This window comes from Meleagris gallopavo, chromosome 14 (assembly GCF_905368555.1).
Source record: "Meleagris gallopavo chromosome 14, MGAL_WU_HG_1.1, whole genome shotgun sequence".
Classification (NCBI taxonomy): Eukaryota; Metazoa; Chordata; class Aves; order Galliformes; family Phasianidae; genus Meleagris; species Meleagris gallopavo.
Genome location: NC_139417.1, coordinates 206,620 through 227,017, shown reverse-complemented (window position 1 = coordinate 227,017; position 20,398 = coordinate 206,620). Strand labels below are relative to the sequence as shown.

At 39.3% G+C, this 20,398-nt stretch overlaps 1 protein-coding gene across 9 annotated transcripts in view; it reads left to right on the top strand.

The window, feature by feature from the left end:
* DOCK3 (dedicator of cytokinesis 3) overlaps nt 1–20,398 on the top strand; it is a 190,479-nt gene that overhangs the window by 112,687 nt on the left and 57,394 nt on the right. For all 9 annotated transcript variants that reach the window (XM_085236074.1, XM_085236071.1, XM_085236070.1 and 6 more), the window contains 9 exons: nt 249–373; nt 5,593–5,755; nt 6,296–6,402; nt 7,111–7,282; nt 7,923–8,020; nt 9,673–9,756; nt 10,017–10,117; nt 11,594–11,675; nt 19,268–19,438. In XM_085236074.1, the coding sequence (XP_085092200.1) occupies nt 249–373; nt 5,593–5,755; nt 6,296–6,402; nt 7,111–7,282; nt 7,923–8,020; nt 9,673–9,756; nt 10,017–10,117; nt 11,594–11,675; nt 19,268–19,438 (1,103 nt within the window). The remainder of the gene's footprint in view (nt 1–248; nt 374–5,592; nt 5,756–6,295; nt 6,403–7,110; nt 7,283–7,922; nt 8,021–9,672; nt 9,757–10,016; nt 10,118–11,593; nt 11,676–19,267; nt 19,439–20,398) is intronic.

The following is a 20,398-nucleotide window of genomic DNA, read 5'->3' as shown; positions in this document are numbered from 1 at the left end:
ACACACAGTAAAGCAGGTGTTGATTCCGAGTTCACACTTAATGAAGGCATTACTAACAATGATCTGATTTTATGCACTGATATCAAAATGTTCATCTTTATTAACAATTAACTTGCTGCTTGGAATGATTTGGCATCAGCCATAGTCTTGCAGAACACAGAGTGGTTTGCAGAATCAACATAGGCTTCACACAGGTGCTGTGTCTCCTGTGGTGAGTGTAGCTATGTGTCTCCTGTCTTTCCCTGCAGGTGATATACGCAATGACTTATACCTGACATTAGAAAAGGGAGACTTTGAAAGAGGTGGGAAAAGCGTGCAGAAGAACATTGAAGTGACCATGTATGTTCTGTATGCAGACGGAGAAATCTTGAAGGTAAGTGCTTGTTTCCTCTTCAAGTTTTGAGTGCCATCTGCTTGTTCCATGCACACATGCTGTCTGTTTGTTCTCTGATGCCAGGGAAGCTAAACTCAAACTAGTTCTTACTATTTTTGGTTTTGGCTAAGGTTTTAACCTATTACAGTGAAAGAAGTGGTCACTTACATGTGGTCCTCTTTATGAGTGGTCCTGTTTACAACGGTGGGTAGTAATAGGAGAAGGGGGAATGGTTTTAAACTGAGACAGAGGAGGTTTAGGTTGGATATTAGGAGGAAGTTTTCCACACAGAGGGTGGTGAGGCACTGGAACAGGTTGCCCAAGGACGCTGTGTATGCCCCATCCCTGCAGGCATTGAAGGCCAGGCTGGGTGTGGTTCTGGGCAGCCTGGGCTGCTGGTTGGCGACCTGCACATAACAGGGGGTTGGGACTGGATGAGCACTGTGGGCCTTTTCAACCCAGGCCATTCTGCGATTCCATGATACGCATTTGAAAGAATTTGGAGCACTGCCCCACATGGGAATAGGTGCTTAGGAGAACATTTTTATAAACTGAAAAGCTTATATAATTTTGCAGTGTGACGTCAGTGGCTATAGTAAAATTTAGAGTCACTGTAATCAAAGAAAGAACAGTAAAGCATATGACAAATTTCTTAAGTCAGTTAGTGTATGTGATAAAACAAGAATACAGGTGAGACTGTTGGACGTGTGATTTGTTGGTGTGTTGAGTGCCGTTTTGAAGAAGTCGCCTTGTTTCCAAGATCTTGGCTTCCACCATGGGAGGGCTTCATTCCAGTTGGGAATGGTGTTAATGTTTTTCTTTCTTTCTCTGTTCTTACTGTAGTGTTACTGAAGAGAAGAACAACAGGTAGATATGTCAGCTTTGTGTGAGGTGAGGAAGAGCGAGGAAAGAGAAGTAAAAGTATTTTGACATAAACTTCTATCAGGAAAGAAGGAGAAGCTGATTTAAAATCATTGAATTAGAACTTCCCTTAGATTTTTTTTTAACATCTGATGCAATAAAGTGGTCTTTGTAGCCATTCTCATGGAACAGGCTAAACCCCAAAGTGCTTGTGTGTCTAACTCGTTGCCACAGTCTGTTTGATTGAATTGAAAGAGGAACTTTTCCCTTATTAACATAATTTCTTGTGATTTGATTGAAAATTAAGTGAGGGACTCTCTTGTAAGGGACTGCTTTGTGCTCACAGCTGTTTCTGGAAGATCATAATCCTTTCCTGTTCAATTGCATTAGGCATACATTTCAAATTGAGTGTCGTATGGTTTTAATCATTGCTGTATTACAGAACAGTCTGAAGACCATTGTAGATCTTTGTTCTCCCAAGTGCAGGATCAGCATCTTCAAATGCCATCATAGTTTCTAGGCGCTATCAACATAGTATCTAGACTTCTGTGTTTTCAGCTGCAGTGCTCACTGTTACTTTTTCCTTACCCTTCTCATTGCTCCAGCAGTACTCCAGGGCTGCGGGTGGGATTGGAGATGGGGCATGGCACAGAGAAAAAAGGCAGTCAATCCAAATAAAAAAAAAAACGGGTGAACATACTTTTTGTAATAGAGAGACTTAACATAGAAAGGATCTCCTGTGGATTCTCAATTTAAATAACTTATTTACAAGAAAACCTTTGTTCTGGTTTTTATATTGCTGCTCTTCGGTGTAGTGCCAGTCAAAGCAACTAAGATTTTATGGTTATGTCAGGGAGATCTGTGGTTCGTGAAGCCTAATGATGCCTCAGATCAGTTGTGTTTCAAACATGCAGTCATCAGAATTTTTTACGTAGGAAATAATAAGCTGGTGAATGTCTACTGAAAAACCAGTGAAAGTGCAATCAAGAACAATAAAACCTGAGCTCCTTCCCCTTAATTTGAACTCCTCACTGCGTAGCTCTCTTATTGCAAAATAGACCTAGAAAAATAACATATGAAGCGAAATATTGGTTGAATTGAACATAGAGACATAATTCAAAGTTCTAAATGGCAGTTTGAAGGAAAAGTCGTATCTACTTGAGGCAAGGAAACGGCCACTTAGAATGGTGTTTGGAAACTAATCACGTATTATCTTTTTTCATTGCTGCTGTACTTTCTATCTGATACAGAAATTCTGTAAATTCATCTCCCGGAGCTAAAGCAAATGAGACAGCCATCTGGAATTACTTTTGACTTAGTGGGTTATCTTACCTTAAGTGCTGATGTCCTTATGGAAGACAATTGACCCTATTAAAAGCATATGACTTAATAGGATGTTCTAAATCTATACAAGTGCCTTGAAGACTGTAAGAATTCTAGGTATCCACAGATACATAAAATATAATACAGCTTTATTAGTCTGGGTTATTTTGGTATTTCACCTTTTATATTAAGAATTTAGTTTTAAACTCTAGACAGCTTATTTTTTCACTGTGAACGCCTGGTTTGTGTAATCTGTGGTAGGGTAAGATCAATCAGTGTGTTGGAACCTGTCGTTTCCATTAGGAGGAGGCTGGTTTCACTCAGAGCCAGAATATAACCTATTCCTAAATGGGGGGGAAGAAAGCAGCTGCAAAGAAAGTGCTGAATGGAGAACTTTCATTTCAGTTGTTCAGTGTAATCTAGAAGGAAGTACTAAGACTGCAACAAGAGGAGTGCAATTTGAGTTTTTTAATATAAAAGATAAGAATAAAATTTGATTGACTTAGCGCTCAGTGCAGTGCTGATGAGGTGGACTGCTTTGTTTGGGTTGTCTGACCACTGAATGATCTCTTGCATGACCCAAGACTGCATTCACAGTCTTGTGAAGCTATTTTCTTCCTTCTGTTTCATTTTTCTAATCACAGGGTTAATTTAATAACTTTTAGTTGGTAGCATGGTTGGGAAAGTAATAAAAGATCTCCAGTTGAAGCTTACAACTGCATGGGCAGTGCACTGAACATGTGATCGTTGACTCCAGTAGACCACTTTCCTTGGCTGAATGCTGTTCCTGAACTGCAACATTTCTTAAACGCTGCCAAAGAAAAAAGTGTGTGCTGAGTTACACCACACTGCAGGAATCATGGCTCTGTGAAACTTCAGCAGAACCATACAAAGTGCTAATAAGAATATTGTTTCAAATCCTTATTGCTCTTGGTTCAGAAATAATCCTATTGAGAGCAGTGGAAATAAGTCCCAAACAAGATGAGTGTTTTCTTTTCAGTGTGGTCTCACCCAATTATTAGTATCCTTCAGTACAGTCTGAAAAATGAAAGTCTTGACACATTTAGCACTTACTCTTCTTTCTCTTCTAGTAGAAAGAATACCTTATTCATGGTGGGATGTAACTTAAGTGATAACATTGTTATACAGTCCTTTTTCTGGTTTAGCCTGTGCTTTCCAGTTCACCTCCATATGTAGCTCTCAGGGTAACTGGGTGTGCAGAGACTAATTTCATGTCTGTATTTTGTGCATCACTTCACAGTTCAGGATTAAAGATAAATGCATAGACACTGAATTAACGACAGCAAGGACTCTTCACCAGTTCATTTACTGAGCATTTACAACATGGAACAGCACTCTCCAACCAAGGCTTGTAGTTTTTTGATACTGCAGAAAAGAGCTCAGATTAAAATTTGAGATTTTCCTGTTCTTTATGGAAGAAATAGTACCTTACTTTCTCTTAAGATCATAATGCCAAATGAGCTTTTGGAATTGTTGTGTTGAGGCCCTGCAAGTTGCACTTACCCAAAATGATTACTGGGAGCTTGAAGGTTTGTGAGCTTTTTCTCTGCCACTGCTGCTCACACTCCAACGTTTTCATGTCGGTGCCAGTTAGATGTTTGTTCCTGTATTGAAAAACAAGCAAAATCCACTTCATGCCTGGATTGTGGCAAATAGCACGTATGATTTCTAAGACTTGAGAGGACAGAGTTTTACGCCACAGTCCCTCAGTGAGGCTTAGAGCCTCTGCATTGAATCTCTGTCCAGAGGGGTTGTTCTTGCATTGATTCCCAGAATGGCAGTGAACTTTGCTTTCTTTTTGGACTCCTTCACAAATTCTTAGCTTTCTCAAAGCCAAAAGGATTTGTACTGACTGAATTAATGGATCCGGTTAATGGGACATACTTGACTTGATAGTCTCTTGATTACATGTGAAAAAAGACCAAATCAACATGGACAGCATTCCCTAGAACAGAATTTAGAGATGCCTTGGGGAAATGACCTGTAGTTCTTCTTATTTTGATGCTATTCCATGTGGAGTGTTTTCAAATCAGAATTTATATCCTATATGTTGTTTTGGTCCTCCTTTGCTTCGTTTCTTCCTTGGTTCATTATCCCCAGAGGTACTAAAAGTGAAGAATCTAAGCTGTCTTTTTTGTCTGCACGGTTTTATAAGATGTCAGATCTTTTCTATCACTTTAATTGCTAGGACTGGAGTATGAGTTCATGCTTTTAAAAGAAAATGTGCTCCCTGCTCAACGTCTTCATTACAAGGGAACTTTTACTGTCTTTATTTCAGGACTTCGTATTTCTCCTAACTTCCTTCTCTCATGTTGTGACTGCCATATTTCCTAAATAAAATCAACTTCAGTTTTTTCTTCATCTTTTGGAAGATTAGTTAAGATCCCTGAAGTGTTTAGATATAAGATGGGAAATTTAGGTCATAGTATTTTTAGGTGACAGCTACTTAGCAGAAATTCTTTTCTTGCCACTGATGAATTAACATAGATCAGAATGTTCTGGGATACACAGTGAGTCCAGATGATTACCGTTCTGAAAGACCAAGGTTTTTAAGATCCTGGAAAGTTCAAATATTGTTTCTGAAGTGAGATACTGAAGGAGAAATTGGATCAAATGAGATTTTCATAGGTGTCTAATATTACATGATGATTCCATTAGGTCCTTTTCTGGACACGTGCTTGTTTGCTTGCTTCCTTATTTGGACTTACGTTTATTGTAACTGTCCTATCTTTGGTATAAAACACTGCTTAAATAATGATTTTGCTTAAATAATAAATTGAGATACTGGAATTCCTCTACTATCGTAGGTCTCCTTCCTCTTCTTTTGACCCAAAACACAGATCAGAAATTTCTTCAAGAATTTCATATTTCATTGTGTCTGATTTTCTGCTTCTGCTCTTCCTCTATGTCTGCAAAAAGAGATAAATTATATAAAGATTATCACCATGTAATAAAATGACTTATCTGTAGTGATGTGCTGTCTTTTAATCTTAAATTGTGTTCTTTTGTTCCAGGACTGCATCAGCCTGGGCTCAGGAGAGCCAAGCAGGAGCACCTACCACTCTTTTGTCCTTTACCACAATAACAGCCCTCGATGGGGGGAAATCATCAAGCTGCCCATCCCCATTGACAGGTTTCGTGGGTCTCACCTCCGATTTGAGTTCAGACATTGCTCCAGTGAGTGCAAACATAACCTAAAGAAATCTAAAATGGCTGAGGTCTTTCCATTGCCAGTTCATGCTTGAACGAAGCTGTTACTCCCTGGAAAGTAGGAAGAGGGTGCCAGCTTTGACAGTGCACCTTTACTGCAGTTTGTTAGCCTGTTGCAATGTTCATTAAACAGCACAATCCCTGCAGGGCAAAAAGTTCTATAGATATTCTTCCCTGCTGTTCTGTTACTGTGTTTTCCTGTGTAATGTTTTCTTTATAGCATGTACATTTTTTATTTTACTGATCAGCATGTTTGTACTTGGCGAGGCAGTTGTGACTACACAACCTTTACAGATTTCTTCCAAGCCAAACCATTCTGTGATTCTCTGATAGTGTTGTTTGTTTAGAGGCTTGCTCATGACTTGCATAGAATTAAACTTAGTAGTGCATTATATATTGATTCTTACATTAGCTGCCTGCTTTTTGTTAGGAATGCAGTGGGTAACTTTGTGGAGTATGTGGACAGAGTATGAACAAATACGATTACTTACTTATATCTCACTACAGCAAAAGACAAGGGAGAAAAAAAGCTCTTTGGGTTTGCATTCACTCCATTGATGAGAGATGATGGCACTACCTTGTCGGATGATATCCATGAGCTTTATGTTTATAAGGTACCAGGTCTTCTCAACTATTCACCTCTGCTTCAGTTTAAATCCAACTGTCATTGCGTTATCATTTTTTCCCCACATTAAAAGAATTAAAAAATTTGAATTCACGTGACTAGGTATGGAAACCTCCTGTTGTAGATACAACTCATTTTTTCTCATCAGATACTGATGATTTATCTTTTATTAATTTTGACTATTTGAAATTCAAACATACGAGTCTTCAAGCCTTTGGCAGTTTTACTAGCCCATACTATTATTGTGTATTAAGAAATTGTGTTTCAGTGCCCAGAATCTTCAAATGCATTGTTGCAGTGCTACATCTCAACAGTGCAGTAGCAAGAAACTTTGGAGAGTTTTTAGGCATTGGATTTCTTTTGTTGTTGTTTTTTTTTTTTAATTTTTTCTTTCCACCATATTGATTTACTTTGGTTTATTTCTTCACTATGACTTTCAGACAGCAGCACTGAGTTGGAAGGTGCTGATAGGTTCAAAACAGTCAGTAGTTAGGAGGTGGCATTTTTTTTTTTTTAAACTGAGTCTCCTCTGTGTACACACAAGCCCTGAAGGTGGTAAGCACAGTTTTTTCCTACTAGTGTTTGTGTGCACCCAAAAGATCAATAAAAGTACTGCCAAGCAATTGCTATCAGGACGTGTGTGTGAAATGAAATAAATAGACCAGTTAACATTCCATCCCCTTTCCTGTGTCTGCAGTGTGATGAGAACAGCACATTTAATAACCATGCTCTCTACCTGGGGCTGCCCTGCTGCAAAGAGGACTACAACGGCTGCCCCAATATTCCTTCCAGTCTCATTTTCCAGCGCAGCACCAAAGAGTCCTTTTCTGTCTCCACGCAGCTTTCTTCTACCAAACTGACCCAGAATGGTAAATAGCTGGTACTTCAGAATTGCTTATGGGTAGATTTGTGTGCTGTACTGACATGAGCAGAAACTGTTGTTTGATTGTTGGACTGGGGTTTTGTTTGGGTTGTTTTGGGGTTTTTTTTTGCTTTTTTTTTTTTTTGTTTTTTTTTTGGAAGAAATAGTGACTGAGTAAGGGCAGAGAAATGACAGACATTTATGTAAGTGCAAGACTTGAGTAATTTGTTAAAACAAAGATAATTTTAATTAGATGATTAAAGAACAAAAAAATGAGTGTTGGCACTTGACACCATCCTAAAATTTGTTTTTTTGGCTCTTGCAGAACTACTAAGGAAACCAAAAGTTGTTATAGCAATGTTCCTGAGGCACAGGAAAAATGTATTTTTCACAGTGCAGTGTGAGGTTGCCATAGGAAAGGTAGCAATATTACTCGTTCTAAACTTTTCAGTTCCTCCATCCTTTTTGTTAGTAGTGTTGTTCTTACTGTTGGGTAACTTCTTGTTTTTCTTTCTTTTTTTTTATTCTAAGATATGTGAGCTGCAACAAGAGCAGAACAGTAGCATAATGAATCTCAGTTGGGTCTGCAGTTGCCCTTCTGCCCTTTGTATATAGATTCTCTCTCTTTCTCTCTTACTGTTCTGCAGTGGATTTGCTTGCCCTCCTCAAATGGAAAGCTTACCCCGATCGTGTGATGGATATTCTAGGAAGATTGAGACATGTCAGCGGAGAGGAAATTGTTAAGGTACTACGTGTAATTAAATGTATCCAATGTCTTTGGATGTGTCATTGTTAGTAAGCTAATTGTTATCTGCGATGCACATCTGATTGTTGCTTCTTACTGTACTTTGTTTTGTGCTTTCTCAAAGTGTGAAATGAATAGGGATTTTTTTAAAAATGAAACTGAACACTCCAAAAATGAGTGGTATTTAATCCTCAGGATCAAACCTGCTGTAGTTCAAAGACAAATAACCTCATCCACCTGTACGGTGAGCATCATCCTCAGCACTCACTGTTCTGCTCTGCAGGCCTGCCCCCACCAAGCCATGCTATTTCCTAATGGGAACACAGCTCTGTTAGTGGTGTTTGGTGCAGACTCTACTGGTCCAGTCATATTTTCAAAAAGGCATTCCATGAAAACAGGGAGCTGTGGTTAACCATTTCTAGAGTGATGAAAACAGAGCTGACACAGAAGTCTTAGCTTTTGAAACAGCTACTGGAATTGATCTGCGTTTCTGTTTTGAGAATATATTTGAAACCTCTGTGTAGAGGAAAAATAAATCTGAAACCTTGAAAGTTATGTGCACCATCCTGCACTTCTCTGTCCCAGAGCTGTGAAGTGGTGCTGTTGCACAGAGCACTGATGTCAAACAAAAGTCCCATCATTTGATTAGGAGTTTATGCCACCTCGTTGTAACTAATTTAAATGTCTCCATATCTTAATTTTAACTTTCATGATAGCACATGTAAAAATAACATGAGAGGAAAATACCCAGTGTGTACTGCAATTATTCAAGATCATATTTCATACATTTGTTTGCAAGGCAGTACAAGTATTTGTTTTTAATAGGGAAAATTAAAAAAAAAAAAGAAAAGAAAAGAAGAAGAAAGTATTATTCCAAGAGGAAATGATGCAGTTGATTCCATCCCTTAGTTGGCTGCCATTTGGCATCGGGATATGAAGAACAGAATGCAATAATTCAGAAAAAAGAAATTTTATCTTCTCAGAGACTTCATAAATTGTTGCGTTTTATTTCTTGTTTTCCACCTGATAAATGTAATTAGAATAGATTGCAAAATGACAAGGACAGAAGCAGCAGCTGACTTCACCTTCAGCATTCCTCTTCACAGTCATCTTTTCTGAGAAAAATAAAGAAAGTCACTGAATTATCAGCAGTGTTACAGATGGGAGAAACAATTGGCACTATGTAGCTTGAATCAATTAATGTTTGTTGCAAGAGCCATAGTTTCATCCCTATAACAAAAGTTTTCAATACTAAGCATAATTTGGAGCACCATTTAATGTGCTTCCTGTCTTAAATTTGATGGGAATGGCATCCAATACACTCTGATGTTATGATAATCAAACTACATTGTTTTGCCACGTAGCACTTAGGTCAGCTCAGCTGGCAGAGAAAGGAACACTCAGTTATATTTATGTGTAGTACATATTTCTTATTTTTGTTCTTGTTTATCTCATATTTTCATTTAGAAATATTCCTCATGAAAGGAAAAATTCTTAGTAAAAAACAAATGAAAATCTGTCTTATGTGTGAACTTGAAATGGTTTGTCCTTGGGTTTACAAAGGCATCAACATGTGTGACATAATTCAAGCAGGGCAAAGAGTTTTTATTTTGAATACAATTGAAACTTACTGTTCATTAATGTCATTTTAGTTCCTTCAAGACATTCTGGACACACTGTTTGTAGTTTTGGATGACAACACCGAGAAGTATGGCTTGTTAGTCTTTCAGTCTTTGGTAAGCTGATGAACCTTTGTTTTTCTTTATCTCATGGTCAGTGATTTTTAATTTATACAGTAATCCCGGATGGCTTCAAGCCACAGTTGGGTGGGGAGCAGTATTCACTATCACTTGGGAGAAGCACACAATAACATCTCGTAATGAAAGTATTGACTGTTTGAAGAAAATCATGTGTTTTGTTGTTCCGTTGTCTTGTTTATTATAGAACACTGTGTGCAGTTTCCTTCAGTGAGGGCTCATTACTTCATCTCTTACAGGTGTTCATCATAAATCTGCTGCGTGACAGCAAGTATTTTCATTTTCGACCTGTGATGGACACTTATATTCAGAAGCACTTTGCAGGAGCATTGGCTTATAAGTAAGTTTTGTTTATCCATCACTTCAAGAGATGGTGTTAGAAGCCTTTGAATGATGTCACTAAGAGTCATAATGTTTGTGTTAGCAGAGGTTTTCAAAAATAAAATAGAACTATCTGGACAAAATTTTTCCAGCACAGTTTCAGAGAAAAGCTGCTCATTGTATTGTTGCCAGAAACGAGCAGACGTTGATTTTTTACTTTGCCTTTCTGAAGTGACAAATTCTGTTTTCATTGTTTTATGTCACTCAGCAACACCTCCTTGTCAATCTGTCAGCTAATGAACTGCAAGAGTATATACATTTCTTGTCCAAGGACATTGGGATATAGGATGTGTGTGAAAGCTTGCAGAACTAATTATCATTACTTCTTCCAAAATAGACAGATGTTTATGTAAGGTGATGGTTTTCCATTTTATTAGAGTAAGTATATATTTCAGTGGATCAGAATCTTAATTTTCACTATTACTTTGAAGATTCTGCTTTATTTTCTGGTGTACTTTTTTGAGTTTTGTATCAAGCAACAAGATAGACATGATTAGGAAAGCAGAATGACTTACCATTCAGGGTTTTAGTTTTACTTAACAAAAATACTGACAATGACAGGCAAAGAACTGCGGATAGTACACAACACTGGAAGGCGTTGTCATGTACAGAGGCTAAAAAGGTGTTCTGCCTTGTATTAGTAATCACTTTTTTCACTCTGATGCCTAGTAAATATGTTTTAAACACAGCTCTTTAAGGTAGTCCAAATGGTATTGTGCACTCCAGGAAGATGGTTCTTTGGATCTTCAGTTTCTAAACACTGCTTACTTAGAGGAAGCCTGACATTTCATGCCAAAAGGGTAGAGTATGTCTTGATCTCAGTTTTGATAAAGGCAAGCGATATAGTTCTATCTTTAATAGTATCATTTGGTGTTCTTATAGTTTATGTCAGTTACAGGGAAGAAATTATTTTCTGATTTAGAAATTTAAATAGATGCATATGTTGTGTAAAATTCAGTAGGTAGCACCGCTGTCGCTGCTGATTGGAGTGGACTGAAATTAGACTTCTTTTTAATAGATTTTTCCCTAGAACTAAAATGTTTGCTGCCTGACTAATTTTAAGATGGTATTGAAGCTGCTACTGCTGCCGCAGGAGCAACTTCACCTCCTTGGGCACCTTCTCACCATCTTCCCACAGGCTGACTAAGTAGAGATGAAAAAGAATGCTGCTAAAAATGTGTGAAATGAGTTAAGTACAAGAGACAGGCTGTACAGTCATATTTGCAAACACTTTAATGTCTGCTCTTGCAGAAGGCTATGCAAAAAGCAGGCTTGAACAAATTTTGGGTTGAAAGATAAAAAAGTTGAAGGGGACAGCCTCTGAACAGTGTGCAGTGGTAACGATCTATCCTGAAGCAATTGTGATTGAATATTATTTAAACTCGACAGTGATGGCTAATCTTCATGTTACTGTTCTTTTTGCTGTTACATTCAGGGAACTGATCCGATGTTTGAAGTGGTACATGGACCGTTCAGCTGAGCTTGTACGCCAAGATCACATCCAGGAGGCAATGAGAGTATGTATGCATTAGAAATTTTTATGTGTCTGTTTCATTTGTGAAGGGCTGAGGAAGCTGCAAATAAAATCTGAAGCTGTCTGTCATTGGCATCTTAAGTGTTTAACTAGAGTTATTTTTTTATTGCCAAAAGTGTAATGTTAGGGGGAGATAGATTCACTCTGGTGCAGAAAACAATGAAAGAACAGCATCTTCTTAAGTCCTTTTGAAGCCTTAAGGAGATTTAAGTGGGACTTCAGTGGTGCGTATATGCACGTGTTACATATACTTATGTCTACACCTTGCACTTTAAGGAACAATGATTTTAAATGTATTAGGCAGAGTTACCATGGATCAGAGGTACAAATTCCGTTTGTGGCTGTGACGTAGTTTCATTATGTCACCAATGGAAGTTCTATCCTGTTTTAAGAAGCTGGAAATTCTACTATTTATCATTGGTTCCCTGACAAGAGTATGATGCTGAAAGAAGGCCCAACTTTCTAATGTTGTGTGAAGTCAAGGGAATAATTTTTATACTAATTACAGAGAATTCAGAGAATAAATGAAGTATTTGTTTTACTATAAGTAATTGTAAGAGAGAAAGAGAATGCACATAAATACATGATTCCAAATTTTGCAGGAAAGTGTCTTTGAGTGATTGTCCATCTGTACCTTCTTACTGTAAGCAGGCTTACATCCAAACATTTTGAGCCTGGGCACTTTTGAAACTAGCATCAGTGGCAGAGATTTTTTCTTTTTTTTCCCCACTTTTCTCACTTTTTCACATCACAAGTGAAGCATGTCATGGGTGAAAAGCACACATGCACACACATATCGCTGCTTTAAGTTCTGGGAAAAGCAAGGGAAAGTTAGAGGTTGTTTCTTGTGAGTGTCTTTGTGCTTGTGTCTTAGTAAACATTTCAGATTTTATCACTGTTTTTCATTCCCTTTTGTGGTATTTTTATACTTTGCTTTGCCTCCTTTGGTCTAATTTTTCAACATTTTTGAGAAAGTAATTTTTGTTTTTTGAGAATTTGAATGGTACAGCATCCCTACTTTTAACTGGCTGTCAATTGGGAGTGTTGATCTGCCAGAGGGGAGAAGGGCACTGCAGAGGAACCTGGACAGACTGGATCGATGGGCCAAGGTTAACGGCATGAGTTTCAATAGGGCCAAGTGTCAGGTCCTGCTTTTTGGTCACAACAACCCCAGGCAACCCTGCAGGCTTGGGGAGGAGTGGCTGGAAGGCTGCCTAATGGAAAGGGACCTTGGCGTGCTGATGGACAGTTGGCTGAATGTGAGCCAGCAGTGTGCCTAGGTGGGCAAGAAGGCCGATGGCATCCTGGCTTGGATCAGGAATGGAGCGGTGAGCAGGAGCAGGGAAGTCATCCTGCCCTGTACTAGGCACTGTGAGGCCTCACCTCAAGTGCTGGGTTCAGTTTTGGGCACCTCAGTACAGAAAGGACGTGGAGGTACTGGAGCAGGTCCAGAGTAGGGCAACGAGGCTGTGAAGGGCTTGGAAAATCAGCCCTATGAGGAGAGGCTGAGGGAGCTGGGGCTGTGTAGTCTGGGGAAGAGGCACCTGAGAGGAGACCTTATCGCTCTCTTCCAGTACCTGAAAGGTGCTTACAGTGAGAGCGGGTTGGTCTCTTCTCACTGGTGACAGGTGACAAGACGAGGGGAAATGGCCAAGGTAAGTTTAGGTTGGATGTTAGGAAACACTTCTTTACAGAAAGGGTGGTTAAACACTGGAATAGGCTCCCCAGGGAGGTGGTTGAGTCACTGTCCCTGGATGAGTTTAAGAGCCATTTGGATGTGGTGCTCGGAGATCTGATTCAGCAGAGGGCTGCTGGAGTTAGGGTACTGCAGTTAGGCTGTGGTTGGACTTGATGATCCTTGAGGTCCCTTCCAACCTGGGTAATTCTGTGATTCTGTGATTCAGGATCTCCTGATCTTGATACTTAGAAGATGGATGATTTAGCGGTGGGTTGTTAGAGTTTGGGTAGTATGGTGAGGTTGCAGTTGGACTTGATGTTTAAGATCTTTTCCAACCTGAGCAATCCAATTATATGAGCAGTATATCCGTTTTTACTTTGTCTTTTGTAGATATTTATGTATTTAGAAACTACTTGAATATTTTTCAACCACAGTTCCATAGTGAATAGTAAAAATGGGCCAAATATGAATTTTCTTGAAATTCTGTTGGAACTCCCAGCTTTCTCATTCTGTTTGTTTCCATCCTCATTGCTCATTTTTTGGAATTGCAAAGGAACCTGTTAAAATAGTGAAACAGGAGGCCATTCCCTAACGGGAATGGCTGAGAGAAGGCTTTCTTTCCCCTCAAACTATTCACTGGTATGCAGTGCAACAGACGCACATGTATGATATTGTTCCTCAGTGGAGTTTGTTGAACCTCATGTTAGTTCTCTTCAGCAAGTGTGAAAGTATGAATGTTAGAATGTCTTTCAGAAGGTCAGTTATTCAACATGCTGTTTGAAAATAAGTAAGTTAATAAATTCTTTCAAGGATGCCAAAGCAGCTCTTTGCTTACTTGGAATCTGAAGTGTTTGCCTAGACAGCAGCTGTCTTGTCAGTGAGTAGGGTCGCTTTGAAGATCTGACAGCCCCTTTCCTAGCAATGAACAGCAGAGGTTCTTTAGACCTAACAGGGCATCCTCTATCACTGTGGTTGCTGTTACATTTTAAGGTGAATAGTCGGCTTCACAAGTAGATCTTGGAGGCCCAAATTAAGATCTTCATTTTCTTTCTTGATTCCCCATGGACATGATGGATATGCAGACACGTCATACGATTCTAATCCAGACCTTAGTGTCAACAAGCACTGCTCTAGGCTATTTCAGAAATGGTTCTCCTTGCTCAAGACTTTTTCTCAGAAAACTTCTGTGAAACCTGGAGTGTTCTGTGAAACATAGGGACTTCTCTAGCTGTCCTAGAACACATCCCATCATTGTCCTTGCTTGTTGCCCATAACAAACTCCATGTAAGCTGCATCCAAGTACACCTGCCTGTGCCTATGTGGAAAATTCTGTAGCAGGACTCTCCATGGTTAGCCTCACAGACGGTTTTACCTTTCCTGCTAGACATGGCAAAACTAGTGAAGTGTCTCTAGGCAGTGCAGTTCCAGCTTCAGGCATTTCCTGTTGGTGTAATCACACATGGCTTTGCTTATATCAAGGCATCCACTTAAAAAGCAAGATCTCTTCTCAGATCTCAGGAAATTTCGTCTTCATATCCGTGTTCTGGAGCTGAACCATACCATCGCCACAAGGTTTTACATGAATCAGTAAAAAGAAAAAGGTCAGTGTTTGGCAGAGGCTCAAGCAGTGTTGTACTTTCCAGCTGATTTCATGAAAAGCCATATTTTCTGAGCAGTGGCAGCCAGGGAGGTGAGGCATTCAGAACTATATTCTCAAACTGCCTTTTGAGACTGCAGAATTCTCCAGACTGTTTTCTTCACTCTGAATTTCAAAAAGAAATGTCAGTCTTTCTGGACTTACTCCTAATTATCTCATTCAGAAGTAATTACCTCATTGGTGATTTGTATTTTCTACAGTCTTGCTTTTTCTAAGAACAGTAGAAAATTCTTAGGGTGATTACACTCATTCCACCGTGGACAGCCTGTTTCTAGGACTTGCTCCTTCTTTTATTTTTAATGCTTTTCTAAACTTTGCCTCAGGTCTCTTACCTCACAAGACTCTAATTGGTACCTCCACTTGAATCTCTGTGCTTTTTATCTTAGTAATGCAGAATAGATGCTTCCTGCACTTGAAGAAAGGACTCTATTTGTTGCCAGGAGCAGGAAGAAGTTTGCTGGCTGCTCTTGAACATGAAGTGGATGCCTGTATAGACCACTGTCTGTATTTTAGTTTGGTGAATGAGCAGCATGCAAATATTCTTTTGTTTATTTGTAAGAAGAATGTTCATGTTTTCCACAAAAGCTCCGGTGAGTTTCCTTAAAGCCCAGTAAAACCAGAACGTCCTTCTTTAGCTAATAATCTAGTTACTTACGGGATTTTACCTGGATGTTGGTGTCTTGTTTGGGGCTGTCCTTTGAGACTGCCTATATATTTATTTCCGTGTATTTTTATGAAGGTGGCTTTTTGAATATTACTTTTGTTCATTTTGGTTAGGACAGTGAAGACATTCAGAGCTAATAGTCATCTTTATATATATTGTGTGTATGATAAGGTCGCCTGTTCTACATACTCCAGGTTATTTCCTAAAGTGATGTTTGGTGTCTTGGCCTAGGAAAGTAATCTGTGCTTTTTCTTGCAACAGGTTTCATCTTAAGGTTGATTCATCTGTGCATACTCTGAACATCAGGTATGCTTTGCCTTTGGAACTGAACAGGCTTTTCATCTCTATGGCAGATGAGTCCAGATGTGCTGCTGGACTGTTCACTGGAGTATGCTACATTAAGGTCATTCAGTGGTGTTTGAGCATAGTCCTTGAAAGCACAAGTGATTCTAGTGATGTCTCTGAAGAGTATCTTAATCTGCTACATCAATTGAAATTTATCCAACACTTTACCTGTATAATTGTAGCAGCTTCCAACCGATGCTGTGTTTGTTAGAGTAGTCTTCTGCTTTTAGTTCTTCTGGAACATTGCAGCTGAGCACTAGGTAATCCATGCAAGTTGAGGTGTGCTCTGCTGCTTTCACAAGAGTGAACATGCATGTGGACAGTCCCTCAGAGAAGAAAGGAAGGTTACTCGTCAGTAAGTAGAAGTTGTTTGACACGTTCTCTAAATGCACATTTCTTTCCCCATTTCTCTTCTTTGCTGGAGCACCACTGATAAAATTTGAGGATTATTTGGTTGAGAGGAAGTGAGGTTATGATTGTGTTTGTCATTTCAGTTTTTCATGGGATGGTACCATGAGACTTCAGACTTGCAAGTAACAGATGCACGCTCAGCTGCTGGAACCTCTTTTTCAAAGGAACTTCTTCTAATGTGATACTATTCTCCTTTTGACATCTCTCTTTTTATATTATCCTGAACATAATAGAAGGCTTGAATATCTTCAGTGCACTTCTACATCTTTAAGGGCCTGTGTTTGTCATATCTGGTATTTTGTAAGTAGTAAAATGCAAAGTTAGTCCAAGTGCTGATGTGTACTATTAGGGCTTGGATTGTGTTTTTACCTCCTCAGCCTGTGTGAATAGAGTGAACTCTTTGGTTGGTTGTTTTGGATTCATTCTAGGCAGCAGGTTAGGTGTCTGTGCCAAGGCGGAAAGCCTGCCATTGCACTTCCAACAAAGAATTACAGATTTGCAGACAGAAATCCTCTTATTTGTTGCAAAACATAGTCTTCACGTTAAAGTCATGAGCTTTCACGTTAGAATTCTGGTTATCTATACCAAACCTATAAAACCTGTCAGATCTTGACCTGCCTTATTTTGTGTTAGCAGCAGAGTTGCTAACCTTAAAGAGCAGACTGCTGTGAACCAACTCACCTTTGTCTGGAAATAGACAGAAATGTAAAGTGTTACTTCCTGCTGGAGTTCTTTGGAGTAAGGAAGCTACACTGGGAGGTGCTCTAGTGCAGAAGTATAAGTAGAGTCCTGCCAGGTTACTGAAAAAATGGCTGTAATTATCACCAGGATTTTGAAATCTGTGATGGATTTATGAAAGCTTTCTCATTCTCTGTCCTTAAAGCTGTAGCATTCTAAAGCTTAGAACATGACATTGCATATAATACACAAATATAGTGTGGTGGCTCAAGCATCTTATGGATGGAAAAAAATAAATAGGAGTAAAATTTGTCATTGGAATTACTTTAAGCTCCCAAACAATGAGGCAGGCAAGAATAATTTTGAGTCAGTGTAATAGCTCTAATGTTTCTTTATAAACTATGATTAGTAATTGCAGGCTGGTTGTTTCCTGTGCTGAGTTCTGAGGATACATCAGACTATACATCTGTCTTCCTTAATGCTCTCGTAATGGTCTGTCTCGTTAAGCACTGAGAGAAGAGTGAAGTCTAAATGTCATTGATATTTAGTGTGTTTCAGTGTGGACAGTTATGTGTGCCAAATGATGGAAAAGGCATTCTGTCTGTGTGGAGTATGACATTGTCATCATAGCATCTCTGAGGGCCTGTGATAGATTGGCAAGCTTGTTGCAGGCTCTGTAGAACAATGTGTCATCGTTCCTTGACACTGGTGCCAAATAAATGGAGTTCTGAATACATTTTCAGAGTTTTACCTAAAGGTGTTTAGGTTGCAAATCCAGACTTTCTAGACATGTCATTGATCAAATTACCATTTTCCTACAAAAATATCCTCTTTGTCAATCCTCCAAACTGCAGCATCTATCACACATTGTGAGGGCTGCTCTGAAAGTAATGCCTCCTATTTTATGATGTTGGCCCACAACATCAGAGGTGAACGTTGGTGGGTTGGCAGCAGAGGTTGAACCGTCCTGCCAGTACTCCCTTATGTTTTGTTGCTGTACAAGTGATGGCGGCACTCTGACAAAATGACATCTGACGTGGAAGTGTGTATGCGTGTATGTATATATATAAGTAAAGATGCATCACTGAATTCATCTGTGCAGAAAAATATGGCACCTATTGACACTTGTCGATGCTTTCTGAACATCTGTGGATACCATACAGTGGGGATGTGAACACAGTTGTGCTTCAGCAGTGGTGACAGTGACAGTGCTCACCTGAACCTGTGCAGACTTTTATGAGCTCTTGTTCATCGCTAGCAAAAATGCACAGCTGATGGTAGTGGCTGTGTTGAAAAATAGTGTTTTGTAGCTGAAAGTTTGCTCTATCAAATAGTGTTACTGTGTTCTTTGTACCTGTTATTGTTTCCATGGAGATAAATGGGAAGTGTTATTTTTGGAGCAACCTATGCATATTGGGGTTAAATGCCACCTTCTCTGCAGGTTGTTCCTCTGCTGGGTGCTCTCCAAGTTTCATATGAGGTGATAAAAGGAAGGCTCATGAAGTTACCCCAGCTGGAAGTAAAAAGTAAAGAAGTGTAGCATTGTGTAGCACAGCTTCTGCTGGCTACTGCTGTGAGCTTCATGTGCCATGCTTGTCTTCTGCTCGTGTCTGCACTCACTTCTGTCTGTACCTGTGGCTGTCAGAAGTAAAGGCAGACCTTGCTGTTTTGTTCCTATTGAAAAACAGACAGTTGTTTTTCCAGGTAACCCTTCTTCTGTTCCACTGACAGACCACCCTTACCCAGATCAGCAAACCCAAGTAATTAAAGGTAAAATGTGAATGAAGACAGGAAAACAGCTTCTTCAGATACAGTCCCTTTGCCAAGTCATTAGCAAACTGTAAATCTCCTGTCTTTGCCAAAATCTTCCTCAGACTGTGTAACTTTATCTACTTGAATTAAACGCATGCTTATTTTTTGTTGTTAGTAGTGAGGGATACTGGCCACAGAGATTATTGAGAATGAATGCTTGTGTATGAGAAGTGCTTCCTTAACTGAATTATAAAACTTAACAGAACCTGTTTTTCTTTTTCTTTTCTAAAGCTGAAGAATTATGCACCTTGAATCTTTCCTGGTTCTCTTTAAAGCTCCTGTATTTTTCTTTCTCTCTATCTTAATTTCCTCCCTCTCCTGCTCCTTAAGGCCTTGGAATATCTTTTCAAGTTCATTGTCCAATCTCGGATCCTTTACTCCAGAGCTACGTGTGGAATGGAGGAGGAGCAGTTCCGCTCCAGCATCCAAGAGCTTTTCCAGTCCATCAGATTTGTGCTCAGCTTGGACAGCAGGAGTTCTGAGACTCTCATCTTCACACAGGTTTGCTATTTTCTACACTTTTTAACTGCGAGCCAAAGGGCAGCTGTTTTCTGCGATGATAGTATAAGGGCGTGTGACAGTTGAGTGCAGATTAGTGTAGTGTTCTTGCTCTAAGAATGTGACGATACTGAAAAACAGCGTAGTCAATCTTACTAGAGAGTGTCTTTGCACCATATCAGTTACAGGTACTGAACTGTGGAGTCTCAAGAGGAAAACAACTCATCACATGATAATTCAATTTCTCCTCTTCACGAAAGTAAAATGTATTGCCAAGTCTCCCATGTGTATTCCAGTTGTCATAAGGGAATTCTAAATCCTTGGTTACAGGAGCTCATGTTGAAAATAGAGGTCACAGCAACACTGCTGTGGAGGAGTTCATTTGATGTACTCTCAATCTGGAAAATTTAATTCCAGCGTAGTCTAACATTAGTTAGAATGGCATGCAGCCTGACTGCAAGCAAGCTCTGATACCTACACTCTCATTTAATATGTTATTTTAAATGTGGCCCAGATTAATTCACTGTCACTTCTGTGGGCTACAGATACCACTCAGAGTGAGTGAGGATTTTGCAATGTCTCATTTCATATTTGAAAGAGCACTGTACTAAATGAGATACTTCTGTGTTTAAAAGATCTGAATAATAATGTTAAATATTACGCTCAGGAAATCTCAGAGATGGATCACCTAGAATGTCCTGGTAATATGAAGGTGATTTGTAATTACTAATTTACGATTTGCAGATGTTTTGAACACCTACTGAAACCTGTCAAAGCAGCAGTTGCTGTGAATGTCACAACAAAACAGAGTGACTCCAGTGATTAGGGAAGCTGCCAGCAGCGTGATCTCTTTCTTAAGAAGGTGTTCTGCAAGGTTTTGAGAAGAGTTGCTCTACTCTTTTATTTAATCACTTATTAGCGGGTATAATGAGATGACACAGGAGCATGAGAAATCAGTGCACA